The 14,295-nt window shown below is 39.3% G+C and overlaps 1 protein-coding gene across 1 annotated transcript in view; it reads left to right on the top strand.

Annotated features, from left to right (window-relative positions):
• Positions 1 to 14,295, top strand: part of grin2db (glutamate receptor, ionotropic, N-methyl D-aspartate 2D, b) — an 83,812-nt gene that overhangs the window by 53,677 nt on the left and 15,840 nt on the right. Inside the window, exons 9-13 of the mRNA XM_065245921.2 lie at positions 4,472 to 4,625; positions 8,534 to 8,659; positions 9,177 to 9,406; positions 10,581 to 10,741; positions 12,963 to 13,150. Coding sequence (XP_065101993.2) covers positions 4,472 to 4,625; positions 8,534 to 8,659; positions 9,177 to 9,406; positions 10,581 to 10,741; positions 12,963 to 13,150 — 859 coding nt within the window. The remainder of the gene's footprint in view (positions 1 to 4,471; positions 4,626 to 8,533; positions 8,660 to 9,176; positions 9,407 to 10,580; positions 10,742 to 12,962; positions 13,151 to 14,295) is intronic.

Below are 14,295 nucleotides of genomic sequence, written 5' to 3'. Positions count from 1 at the left end.
AGAACCTGAAATACGTTTTTATTTCTTATAATGTACATTTGTCTCAGTTTATGTGCTATTTTGAGTAACTTTATCACTGAGCTTGTCACAATGCATTCTCCACAAAGTAAATGTGGCCTTATTGGCTGCATAATTTTGTCAAAAAAGCTAAAATTGCAATATATTAAGATGCAACATCTCTTTCTCTTCCTCACCAAGTCTTGGAACTAAGCAGTTCTGGGTTTTTGTGTGGGTTGTGTGTGTGATCTTTCTTTATGTAAAGCATTTGAACATTAATTTCAGCATGCTGTGTAATGTAACAGAGGTCACTTGTTGGTTTGTTTGATGACTGAATTCCCACCCGTATCTGCTGACCTCCAGAACTACTGTAACACTCAGAATCCTTTTAACACAGCGGCAAGGGATTTGGCTAATGGTTCACCCACACATACAAGGAGGAGTGCAGACATAGCCAAGACAGAGCCATGAAAGCAGTCAACAACGAGCTGTGATGGCGTGTGTGTATGACAGACAGGAGGTTGTTGTTTCGAGAAAGAGACCCCGCTGTGCCGTTCACACCCCTCAATGATGCCCGTTCGAGACAGTTGCTAGGAAATGGAAACGACTCTTTTCAATGTCTCATTGCCTCATCACTCATCTGGTCTTAATATTTCTCACGTTTTCTTATATGTCTTTTATGTCTCCAGCTCTCCTCCACAGTTTTTTCTTCTCATATCATTGTCCTTTGTTTCTTAACCATGGATTTGTTTCAATACCTAGAGCGCTGAAAGCTGCCTTCCTTACTGAATTTTATGGAATTAGTGACTAAGTTTGAACGCTTTGGGATGCAACTTAAAACCACACAGATTTTTGATCCCAAAATATCACCAAATAGTTGCCATAGTCCCTTCTGTGTAAACACAAAAATATGTCCTGAGGTTGATCTCGGGATTGATCCCGGAATGTCCTGGGACCCACCCTATGTGAACAAAAGGCAGGAACAAGGGTGAGTCATAGTGAGGATGCATGTGTTGTCCGAATGATATAGTTAAGTGCACACCCTGATGTCCTGTCTTTGCGGCGTTTACAGGATATGTGTGAATGGACACACAGATTCCAGAAAATCTGTAGCACTGTGAATTAACCAAAATGTCACACGAAGAGCGCTCCTTACACAAAGTTGACATTAGACAATATAGTTTATAGTGCATACAATCAAATGCGAAGCACCGCATTCCTCAATCTAGATTACTTGCGGGATTTAACTTCAAATTGTGTGTATTTTCGCAGCTCATATCGCATCATTTGTGAAGACTTTGAATGTAATCTACTGGCGCAAATTATTGAATTCGCGTTTGGTGTGTTTTCCCCCGTTAGAGTGTTACTAAGCTATACTTTGGTATTCAGTATATTTATTCTCCAAGATACTCAATGCTTCAGTCTTGAATTAAAATGGGGTATACTGCTGATTTCTCATTTCCTCTTCCTTGTTATTTTTTAACATGGTTTGTCACAGTGCATCCCTTACCACAAGGGATACCTGCAATACTACCTTTTATTTTGGGCAAAATAAGGGGTATCAACAGAGGTCACGGCACTGCAATGGAAGGAAACACATGCACATATTAAAAAAAACCATTCATCAGCTTAACAGCACATGTGATGCAAATACTGTCAATAGAACCAAATGCAGAAAGTTTGTGACATAAAATAAACACATAATGGGGCAGTTTCCTGGACCGGGCTTATCTTAGTCATAGACTAAAATGCATGTTTATGCTGCCTTAATTTAAAAACACCTTTTAACTCTTTCACCGCCAGCGTTTTTTAAAAAAGTTGCCAGCCAGCGCCAGCATTTTTCATGATTTTCACCAAAGTTGAATGCCTTCCAGAAAATGTTCTTCTTTAAATATATAAACATACAATATACCAAATGAAAGAACAGACCCTCTGCTTTCAAACAAAAAAAAAAACCGTTTCATCCTACCTTCAGTGGATCTTTTGTAATCAGCTTTTGAATATGGGTAGGTTTCTGCAAAAACACCACATTTTGAGCAAAAAGCAGAGATAATTCCATTTTTGTGACGGACTTTTCATAGAGATCCCATTCAGAGCGATCTTTAAAACAGACACGGACATGCAGCCGCTTGCCATAGGACAATACTTCCGGGTTTAAAAAGTTGCGGAAGGGTAACCCCACCTGGTGGATAATAGCGGTATTGCGGAAAGACGGAAAATCTCGTCATTGGCGGGGAAGCGTTTTCTCTTAATTGACGAGATATCTCATCAATGGCGGTGAAAGAGTTGATGAGAAATCTTAAAGAGCACCTATTTCATTGCTAAAAACAATGTTATTTTGTGTATTTGGTATAATAAGTGTTCGAGTGGTTTATGGTTACAAAACATATTATTCAGATATCCTGCCTTCCTCAAACACATTAATTTTGAAAAGCACTGTGTCCCTGATTGGCCAGCTAATCTGAACATTGTGATTGGCCTAAATACCTCTGACGTCAGCTGGAAATGTGACGCTTCTTACCATGTTTGAAAGATTCACTCAGAATGCAATGCTCACAGGAGTTAACTTACAGGCTGTGAGTCAAAGCGGGAGGAATTACGATAATGTCGGTTTTGTCTACATCATCATCAATCCCAGGAAGTAAACTGTTGACTACAATCCGTGTGTTGGTTGTAGTCCAAGAAAAGAGATTTACGTTGGTAACAATAACTCACATCATCATTTTCCTTGGGGTTTGTACCTTTTGCATATCATTAACATGTACTAATACACACTTACACACCAAAGGAAATGTAAAACCGTGAATTGGATGATAGTTGCTCTTTAACATATATCATTGCCATTGTTTTGTCTCAAGATGCACGCCAGTATTGATTTTGTAAGGTATGTCTGTGGAAACTGACCCAATGTGGCTAAACACTATTTGAGTAGTTATTTGTATGAATATGAATAATGCTGCAATCTCTCTGCAAAAATCCATTGCATATCTTTCTGTGTGGTGTGATTTGAATCTGGCAGTTTATCAGGTTAATAAAATTTTAGAGTATGGGGCTGGACACAGAAATAACAAACAAATCTGTCTTCTGTATTTGGTGTTGTGGGTATTTGCAGTGCATGTGTTGTTAAACTGATGAAGGTGACTTCTTAATTGCTTGTGCTTCTTCTATTCGCATGTGTTTTTTTCCGTCTGCAGTGCACTAGTCTTGCAACCTCTAGTAATACCCTTGGCATTGGGAGTGCTCCTATGATGGCTATAAATGTTGCAGCTCACTAGATTTTGGACCAGGGTGTCATTCTCCCTCAAAAATTCTCTCACCCTGTCTCCCTCATTTGCTTTCACGCTCTTTACTGCGTGATGCATTTTGATGCTTAGCCAATCAGCTGTCAGCACAGCCCCTGTAGGCGCAGTGCTAAGGGTTATTTTCTCAAGCTGCGAGCGTGTGCGCGTGCAAGCAGCTTTGATCTTCTGTCTCCGACAGGTCCACATTTCCCCTGTGCTCTGTGCTGGCCTGCAGCATGACCAGGGCTGCAGCTCGCTCTCTCGCTACTTAACAACTTCATCAATGTTCTTTCCACGGTCTCTGCAGACCAACAACCATGCAGGGTCACTTTCCACGAGGACTCAAAACCCATCACTACACCACAGATGCAGAGCGGAAATTATATTACCTGAGCAAATCCAACACAGATGCGCACACGCATATATAATATGCACAGTAGGCACATGTGCATCTCGTTCAAATCAATACAGCATTCAAGCTGTCAAAGGAGATTTGGAAAAGCTTGTAACCTGCATGATTTTAGGGGGTGACTCAAGCATGTATCGGCACCGCAAATCCTATTCCTCTGCATCATGGGCTTTTCACACCGTTCGAGAATATAAAACAGAAGTCTGAGAGAGAGAAAAGAGCTCAACTGGAAAGTAAAGATGTTAATATTGTCCCTCCTTTTTGGTATTCCTCGACATGTTTCTCTCTGTATGAGGTATACTGTCTAGAGATGGATAACCTGCCTCCTGTAGCGTCTATGTGTGCCGGCGTCTTGGTACACTATCTGCCCCACCAATTTATGGATACTGGAATGCGGCCAGTATGTGGAATGAATATTAATTAGATTTGGAGGCTGGAAGAGGGTTTCTGAATTTGCAGATAGGCCACCTGTTACGCGCCGCATATGGTCCCTGTGTTCAGCCGAAATGCTGATTCCATGCTGTGGACTCATCTCGGTTGATGGCTCCGCTGTGAGATTCAAGTTCTGATGTAGGTAATCGAATAACTTGAATGCAGTAAGTTATGTTTAGAAGTTTAGAAGACTTTTCACTTCTGTTAGAGCCTTGGCTTGACGGCTGAACTTTGGCTCCCGCGTCTGGCTTTTTCATTTCCCCATCCTGTTACGACTTCATCTCCCTATGATTTCAGTGTGACAAATATGAAAAAGTAAAAATAAATACATTGACTTTATCCTGTTTACTAGGTTGTGTACAAGCGTGCAGACATGGCAATCGGCTCCCTCACTATCAACGAGGAGAGGTCGGAAGTCGTGGACTTCTCCGTGCCCTTCGTGGAGACGGGCATCAGCGTCATGGTCTCTCGTAGTAATGGAACCGTCTCCCCCTCTGCCTTTCTCGGTAAGTCTTTGCCCCGTCAGAGCCGTAATGCTTCGCATTTGACTTTAATCAGTCTCGGCTGCATGTGATTATGATGTACGACTTTTCAGGTATTGGTGCGTATCATTTCAGAGCTCATCAATCAGACTTACAGTTCCCTTTCAAAACAAGCTATTTATCACACTTCAGTGAAAAGCACTAAGTCAACATTCTTTAGGAAGATTTTTGCGTTATTTTAACTAGAAATATGAATGTTTTCAGAAGGATTTGAAAAGTGAGAGGATGCAATATAAATCTCATCAGGCATGTATGACATGGTTTTAAGTTGCTAGTTTCCATGGATACACTCACACACTATACGACAACAATTTCGACCATAAACGGAAACGTTTTAATGCAGTTTGGCTGTTTGTGTACACGAAGACAGCGTTTTAGGGTCCTGAAAATGCTAACTTTTGAAGATGCAAGTTTTTAATAACGACTCCGTGTCTCTCCATGTAAACTATCGCTACGTCCGAAAACGCCTACTTCAATACTATATGGTAGGTGAAAAGCAGTAGGTGAGGCTAGTAGTATGTCTGTGTTTATTGTATTCCAAAAACAGCATGCGAAAAGTATCAGGATAATCTTCTGCTTCCTGCAAGATCCTAAAGTGTGCATTTGATGGACACTTTGCTATCCCGTGAGCCTCCAGTAGAGGAGTTATCCAATGAAGAAGGAGATGCATTGTTTTTAGGGATGTGACGAGATCTCGTGCGACGAGATCTCGCGAGATTAAATGTGTATCGCGAGATTAAGTGTGTCTCGCGAGATTTCTTGTGTAGGTGAAATTCTGGCCGTTTCTCAAAAAAAAAAGGCTGCATCCTTCGGAGGTCGCATTTTTAAACTGCATTTACTTCATAAAGACTGTCTTTTTAGAGACTAACAATTATAAAGTTTACTAATAATTTAGTTAATTGCAAATTGTTGTAATATGCTCACGACTTGCGAATGTAATGCTCAGTTAATGATCTGAAATAAACCTTAATGACGTATGCAGCCTGCATATGCGACCTCCGGAGGAGGCAGTTGCAGGCGCCTTTTTTAAATGATATTCTATGGGCATGGAGCGTTTGCGCGCTGTTTATGCGCGCTGAGCGCCTTGCGGTTTTTGCCGGCGGCCGCAGCACGCGCCTTTGAAGGAACGCTGAGAGCGGAGAAGCGCCCGACGTCATTCGCGTCTTTCCATTGTCCACTCGAATGAGGGGAGATGCGGGCCTTACGTTGTGGTGAGGAAAGTTTACAGTTGCTTTGAAGAACCGGACTCCACTCGCTCACTCTCTCCTGCGTGTTTGTGCACCTCTCACCCTAAAACAAGGTCAGATCAAGCATCCTCTTTTTAAAGTTTCTGCTAATATGACAGTCAACAGCAAAAGAGCGCACGCTTCAATATTTGATTGACAAGACAGCTGACTAGGTGGTTGCCTAGCAATATTAAAAGCCGCGTCGACACGCACTGCTCTTTTTTTTTTAAAAGGCAGTGCGTCGCGCCTTGCGTTTCCAAGCGTTTAAAGCGTGGTTGGTATAATTAGCCTCTTACAGTGCATGCATTATATTCTGTCTTTTACTGCATTTGCTTTTTTGTTTGGGTTTCCAATAATGTTCGTTTGGGAGCTCGTATGAAGTCTGAGACGTGTTGTGTTTTTCTGTAGATCAGTGTCAGATGTGAAGTCTCAGCAGATTAAACCATCACAGACTTTACATGATTTAATGTCTGCATGTTCATTTCTATTGTAAAGAAATGGACGTATATTAAATATTCAAATGGATTTAAACATTGTTTGGCTAAAAAATAAGCGTTTTTTTTCCGTCTAAAGTGAAAGTGAAGATAGCATCCGAGACGAGTCTACTATCGCCCCCTGCAGGCATTTGTTATAATATATACATAATGCTATTTATTTATAGACCACAAATGTAATGTGTTTGTTAATGTAATGTTGTTTAATGTAACTTGGTTTTAATACTTTATTTGAACCAATTATTATTGCATCTTCGTTATTATGTAATTTTAAAGGCTACTGCTCACTTGGGTCTATTTTTATTACCCAAAAATAACAAATTACTTCATTATCAGTTAGTAAAATAATTGTTAGGGGCAGTCCTTGATTAGTTAAATCATTTAAAAATAACATGATTTCAGTTTCTTATTCATTTATTTTATCATCGAGGGTTTCTTAAAAAGTGTAAAAATATCGTCTCGTTCTCGTGAACCCAATCTCGTGTCTCGTCTCGTCTCGTGGATTAAGTGTCTCGTCACACCCCTAATTGTTTTATTAAAAAATGTCTGCAACCAGTAACGCGGCTGTATTTAAATGCAAATACATGTATTTAACAGCTGCCCCTTGTGGTTAAATTGCGCTTATTTAATGGCATTCCAATTAGTTGACTAACTTGTTGTTATGACGACTTATGTCATGTGATACTATCCATTTTCATACTGTATAGTATTTACTGTTTAATCGGTCCATGAGTTATCTATTTCAGTACAAACTGTCACAGATTTCGGACGCAGGATATGTAAATTCGTATATGTGATAACAGTGACGTCAAGCGTATGGGATAATTCAGTCTATAGTCATGAACGAGTATAGACGTCATCATCGGACGTATGCGTGTTGTCGCGTTACGCATCTGGACGGAACTTCCGGTCTCTGTTTGTTTAATAGTCTGGCTAGTGACAAAACTGAACTCTGGAACAAATACCTTGTCGAAAATAGGTATTTGTCAAAAACAAATGTTTTGGTTTCCTAAAGACGAGGTGAGACGCGATCTAGATCCAACACTATGTGAAGAGAGGTTTGGCAGCCAATCTGTAGTTAACATTGTAAATATTAATTTTACACACAAACTTTAGGTCATTTGATATGCTTTAGCTATGATTTGAACGAAGATAATCTTCTTGTAGGCCTGGGCAAAAAATCAGCTGCGATTTCGTCAGTAAAGCCGGCTTCATGATTAGTAGTAAATCGGCATCACCTTCTTTCAGATAGAGCGGCATTTACTACACAGAGCCATATTTCACCAAGAAGCTAGGCAAAATCGCATACATTATCGGAGGTGATTGTCCATGATTATATGCATGATTTTGCTTAGCTTCTCAGTGAAATTCATCTCTGTTTAGTAAATGCAGCTTCGTTTTTTCCGATTTTCTGCCCAGCCCTATCCACTTGTTATTACTTTTACTTGTTATCATAAATAAACTACTCTAAAATTACTCTGTTGTTATTGATTATTTGCATAAGTTTACCAGAAGTGACGTGTCTTTCACGAATGGCAATTTTTTATGTTGTAACTGCTGAAATCGTCTATAACCAAAACAACAATGGCGGCATATAGGATTGTGGTTATTAACACTTCTCCAAAAATGTTTACAACATTTTGTAGCTTTATAGTCCAACTGCATCGCCTCTATAATTAAAACTTGATTGTCTTGATTGTTTATATTTATCACTCTGTAGACGAATGCATCATCGCCACCTACTGTCCTGGCATAGCCTATGGCGTACAGCGGATTTATTAATAAAAGCATTTATGGGACTGTAACTATACAGTACATATTTTGAATGACTTTTGCCTTCTGTTATTCAAGCGTTTATCCGAGCTAACCTTTATAAAAGATGGATGCTAAAGCTAGTGGTTGCTATTTGTTTCCTCCTTGTCTTAAAGTTGACGGGTTTTGTGGCCAACAAAAATTACTTTCCTTCACTGTACGACCAAGCAGAAAATTTCATATCTCCCATTTCTAAAAGTGGGCAGACATATCCCCTCCAGCTAAAATAGTTGCTGTACTCGTGGTGTGTATGTTATCCCTGGTCTGTGATGAGCTCAAGTGAAGGGGAAAAAATGTTTATGATATCTCTCTGTACTCTTCCCTTTGTGTCTTCTCTCAGAGCCCTACAGCCCTGCTGTGTGGGTGATGATGTTTGTTATGTGCCTGACTGTTGTGGCTGTGACCGTTTTCATCTTTGAGTTCTTCAGTCCTGTGGGGTACAACCGCAGCCTTCAGAGCGGCAAGAGTGAGTCTGGTTTCCACGTACAGTAACCTTTTAATAAGGTCACATTTTAGTAGACTCTAGCTTTGCTTAAAGAAGATAAATGGGCACAGTTGTTTTGTCTGTGAGTTTATTCAGGAGTGCTAATGGCTGTGCTCACCTCTGCTCTTTATTGCGCTTGATTTTTGTGGTGCAGGCAGTTTCTCAGAAGCTCATGTATAATAAAAGACTGCAGACTTTGCTACTGTGCTATCTATCGCTCTCCCTTTATTGTTTGTTTTCTTCTTCATTGTCCTTTGGCACAGACACTCATGTGCTCAGGAATGAAGGAATCGTTTTTTTTTTATACTTTTCTTTCTTTCTAAAAATACTTTCTTATTCATACTGAAATGCTATGTGATGATGTAACTACGGTGTTCAATTTGATGCAGTTTACAATAACACAATTAACAAATAAACCCTTTTGCAATGCATATCTAACTATTAACAATCTTCTTTCTTTATTTCTTTTTTCTCTGTTTCGCCCGTTTTTCTCTGTCAGAGGCCGGAGGTTCTAAGTTCACAATAGGGAAGTCAATTTGGCTTCTGTGGGCTCTGGTTTTTAATAACTCTGTTCCAGTAGAGAACCCCAAAGGAACCACCAGTAAGATCATGGTTCTCATCTGGGCTTTCTTTGCTGTCATCTTCCTGGCTAGCTACACTGCCAACCTGGCTGCCTTTATGATTCAAGAGGAGTACATTGATACTGTGTCTGGGCTCAGTGATAAAAAGGTACGGCCATAGGTGTATTTACAGCCACATCTGAAGGTAGAGCGTGTCGGTTAGTGCCTGTAGATGGACATACAGCACAGAGCTTTCATGATTCAGGATGTTATTCCATCATGGATTTCGGAATCAATACTCTTCACGACCACTGAGACTAAAGCGATATTGAAGAACCTCAGATTGGCAGCAGTTTCAATTGGGAACTAAGTGGATTGAACAGCGTGAAAAAGGCATACTGTACTAGTCTAACTGTTTGTCTTTATTGTAAGGCAGGATGCTTGCAGAGTCCCATTAGTGACAATGAGACTAATTTCACAAAAAATAATGAATAGGTGTCATTTAAAAGTTAATGAAACATGAGCTTTAGTGTGCAGTAATGGATACAGGTTTTTATACGCGTACAGTTATGTCACAGGCTGGTGTCTCATTGGCTCCTATTTTACATGACAAGCATCAGTAATACAAGACCTTATTAAAGCTGACAAGAACAATAAGTACAATTTAGACTCAATCTTCTGGTGGCAGCCAAAGGACGTAGTATTGATGCTTGCAACTAAACACAGTCTGCACTGTTACAGATGTCTGAGCAGGTAGTACAGAGGTCACCAATACAGTGGATTTGTGTGCTGTTTAGTCATTTGGTGTTTTTATTGTGAAAATGCTCTTTGCACTTGATAAGGTCAAGTGCCGACCTTGAGTAATCCAAAAGGATGCTTGAGAAAATATTGTTGTGCTGTTAAATGAAAGCATTTCTGTATACCAAAAGAGAAAATATAAACTATGCTCCAAAAAAAAATGTAGGCAATTTAACTTGAGGTGTCTTTTGCTTGTTCTTAGTGTCCCACATTTTATTTTGTAATCTTTTTCTTTTAAATGTAAATAGTTATCCCATCTGTTTCACCGTTGTTGTCTTTTGTTAAACGCAGAAGGAACACAGTGTTCATTTCAGGGTTGCTGCTCTGTATGTTGTTTAGTGTTTATGATGTATTACATTCAGTTTTGGCAGCTGCTGTTGCTTTAGACCTGTTTGTAAAGCACATTTTCTCACTTTCACATATTTCTTTTCAATCACGTTGATTCTTACAGTGTATTTTTCCAGCTCTGTTTGCTCACTAATTACTTCTTATCCAGAATCAAATGCAGCATTAATTTCAGTCAGTTTTTCCTCCTCCTCTCTCAGTTTCAGCACCCGACAGAGCAGTACCCTCCGCTGAAATTCGGAACGGTCCCTAACGGGAGCACAGAGAAAAACATCCGCAGTAACTATCCAGACATGCACCAGTACATGATCAAATACAACCAGAGAAGTGTGGAGGATGCCATCTCTCACCTCAAGACTGGGTCTGTGATGACGTTATTACTCATTTTTCACTTTCATCACTGATATCCTCTTTTCTTAACCTTTAAAATGCATACCTTGGCTCTTTAGATTTTGTCGCACGACTAATGTAATTTCAAAATATAATGGCATATGCTTTATTTGATCACTAAGGACCCCTATATGTAATAATGATTGACGTTTGTTGATTCCATTTAAAGGGCATATATATTTTGCCCAATTATACTAGATGTAATTTAAGTCTTATGTGTGCCTGTGAAATTTCAGCCCAAAAATACTCCACAGATCATTTATTATAGCATGTCCAATATGTCCCTATTTGGGTGGGAGCTAAATGCGCTGTTTTCATGTGTGTACATTTAATTGCAAATGAGCAACAGCTCCTCAGTTCCTTAGGGGGCATGCACACCAAAGCTTTTACGCCCACGGCCGGTGCATGTTTTCAATTGTTTCCAATGGATGCTCAGCGTTTTTCAAATAAGCTCGGCGTTTTTTTTCGCACTGAAAACCGGCGCTCGGCGGGTTTTTCCCGGATCTGCGCTCTCTCAAGTTATTCCATCGAGTGTCGAGAGTTGAAAGAGATTCAACTTTGGGGTAAAGGCTCCGCTCATCAATGTCAGTTCTGACACGGTTGTCCAATCACAGTGGAGGAGGGGCGGGACAAGTATCATGGCTACCAACGCGCTCATCTGAAGAAAGCTGGCGCTCAGCTGAAAAACAGCTGACATTCGCGTCCTCCAGGCGTTTTTAGCCGCGTAAAAAGCTTTGGTGTGTCCCGCTCTTTACCGTAGACAGTGAGCACTTTCGGTTAAAAATAAATCTGATTGCTGTGAATACCAAAGGAGACAATAGTATCTTCTGCATTAGTGCTACAACATGCCAACAGAAATATTTAGAAAAGCTTTTGGGTAAAAAACAGTCAGTTAGTGGCCATGAGCGGGGCTTTGTTTGTGTGACATCACATTAACAAGAGAATCAAAACTGAATTACTAATGAGAATGATTTGGTTTAATGGTGATTATGAAAGATGTAGATTTCTTTCATTATATGGTTGCTGTGTTCACACAATGGCAGCATACATTTGTCTCCAAACACCATGCAAAAGTGGATTTAGCATAATATGCTTTCTTTTTTAGGGTTTATCCAAGAAAGATAATTATTTCGGTTAGTTCGCTGGTTTTATTTTTGTATTATGGATTTTAAAAGCGGTTGCAAGTATTTGGACATACTTATGAAAAGACACATCAAAATACAACTCTTTCTTACATTTCAGCTATACTTCATTTATTATTTCTTTAATTTCTCCCGCAAGGAATCATAGGTAATATCCATAGACTGTAAAAAAAGGTGTACAACGCATCTCTATAGACTTCCACTGTAAGAAAATTAAGCCAAACTATCTCAAAAACGGCTGCTGACATCAGTTTTAAATTTACCTGCTACTAAACATCATGTAAACATGTTATTCCTGTCTAATCAGGCAGTGTTTTTTTGAGAGAGAGCGAGGGAGAGAGAGAGAGATAGAAAGTACATGATATTTAGATTAGATTATAAAGATTATGTCTTTAATTTCAGAATTAACCACTGCTAAGCATTATATAAAAAGCAAACTTAGTTGTTTTACATGTCTATCAGATTCCTGATTCCTGTTTAATTATGTGGATGAGGTTGTTTGAGAGAGATAGAGAGGGAACAAGAAGGCAGGCTTGGGAAATGAATTAAATCAAAGCACCCAGCGCTGATTATAAAATACTTAAACTACAAATTATTTTCCCTGTAATTATATTTAGTGTTTTTCCCATTCTCATTGTAGTGCACAATAACAGTTTTGTTTTTCGTTCCCTTGAAAAATGTTTCACAAATAGTTTTCATCTTTGCATTAGTTTTTGTAAACAATAAAACCTTTTTTCCAGCATGTTATCTAACGTGTCTCTCGGTTTGGTTCTCTTTTTAACACCTCTCCACCCCACGGTGCTTTCGCAAACAGGAGTTCCTTTACGACGTGCTTACACACATTTTTCTCCTCCCACACTTTCCTTCTATTTAACATGAGTTGTTAATCCACACTGTGGCTTTTCTGAGCCTGTTGTGTCCTTATCCAATTTTAGCGAAAGTGATAATATAATGCCGCGCTGCAAATTCTCTCTTTATTTTCTTTCAGTTTATCCCCCCTCTCTCCCGCTCTCTCCGTTCTGACTCTGTCTTTCTCTGTTATTTCCGCAGCAAGCTGGATGCCCTCATCTATGATGCAGCTGTGTTGAACTACATGGCTCGTAAGGATGAAGGCTGTAAGGTAATGACCATCGGTTCGGGGAAAGTGTTTGCCACGACAGGATACGGCATCGCCCTGATCAAGAACTCCCGCTGGAAACGTCCACTGGACCTGGCCTTACTGCAGCTGGTGGGCGATGGTGAGGGTCTGAAGGTTCTGTGCTGTCAAAGAGCGGGCTAATATTAAGGAATTGCATTATGTATATGTAGGCGCACTTAAGCTATTAGAGTGGATAAGATTAAAGAATTAAAAGAAATTAATGCATATTTAACAAGACTTCGTTCATTAGCCTCTACTGCTTACTACCCTTTTGCGTAATCCGTTTCACGTGATATGGTGCAATATGTAGTCTGGCAGGTGATATTTGGCTGTGCTCTGGCTGTTATCAGGCTGTTTACTGATTTAAAGGAGATTATAGCATTTGTTGATAATAGGAACGTAAAAGAAATAAGACTCAGTCTTGGGAATGACAAAAGTGCTACAGTAAAAGGAAAGAAATTATGTGTGCTTTTGTGTTTCTGTCCTTGAGATTCTGGGGCAAATATAATTGTTTATTCTGGCATAAAACCTGCGCACTGTTCAATAATTACCCACAATCCAAACAATACACTAAATGCTTTAAAAATAGTGCTGTACTGATTCAGTCAAGTAATTGTTTTACTTCAGCTGCTGCCTTGAATATCAAATGAAGAGTTTGGTTCCAAAACACAATAAATCCATTTTGACTAATTTCGGTAAAAACGTGTTTTCTATACCAAGAAAGTGACACGATGAAAACCACTATTTTCTGTTACAAACTTTCACATAGCATCTTTAGGTTATAAAAACATAAAAAATTCAAATCCATAATTTGATTTTAAATTTTTTTTTTATAAAAACTGATTCTTTTTTCCACAAAATGCAATCAATCCATGCCAAGTTTTTTTTCAAAATGCTGTTAATCTATTGAATCAATATATAAATGTGCATTCATCTTTGTCATGTAATATTCATTTAGTTGACTAGTGGTATATACTGATTAAAAAATAAACATTAATGGCATTAATCAAAACACTTACTTTGTCATATTAAAGGAACACGCCCACATTTTGGGAATTTAGCTTGTTCACATTATCCCCCAGAGTTAGATAAGTCCATACATACCTTTCTCATCTCCGTGCGTGCTGTAACTTTGTCTGACGCAGCCCCGTTAGCTTACCTTAGCATAAAGACTGGAAGTGAATGGCTCCAGCTAGCATACTGCTCCCAATAAGTGACAAAATAACGCAAACATTTTCCTATTTA

This window comes from Paramisgurnus dabryanus, chromosome 13 (genome assembly GCF_030506205.2).
Source record: "Paramisgurnus dabryanus chromosome 13, PD_genome_1.1, whole genome shotgun sequence".
In the NCBI taxonomy this organism is placed as follows: Eukaryota; Metazoa; Chordata; class Actinopteri; order Cypriniformes; family Cobitidae; genus Paramisgurnus; species Paramisgurnus dabryanus.
This window is presented reverse-complemented; position numbering and strand designations above follow the sequence as displayed.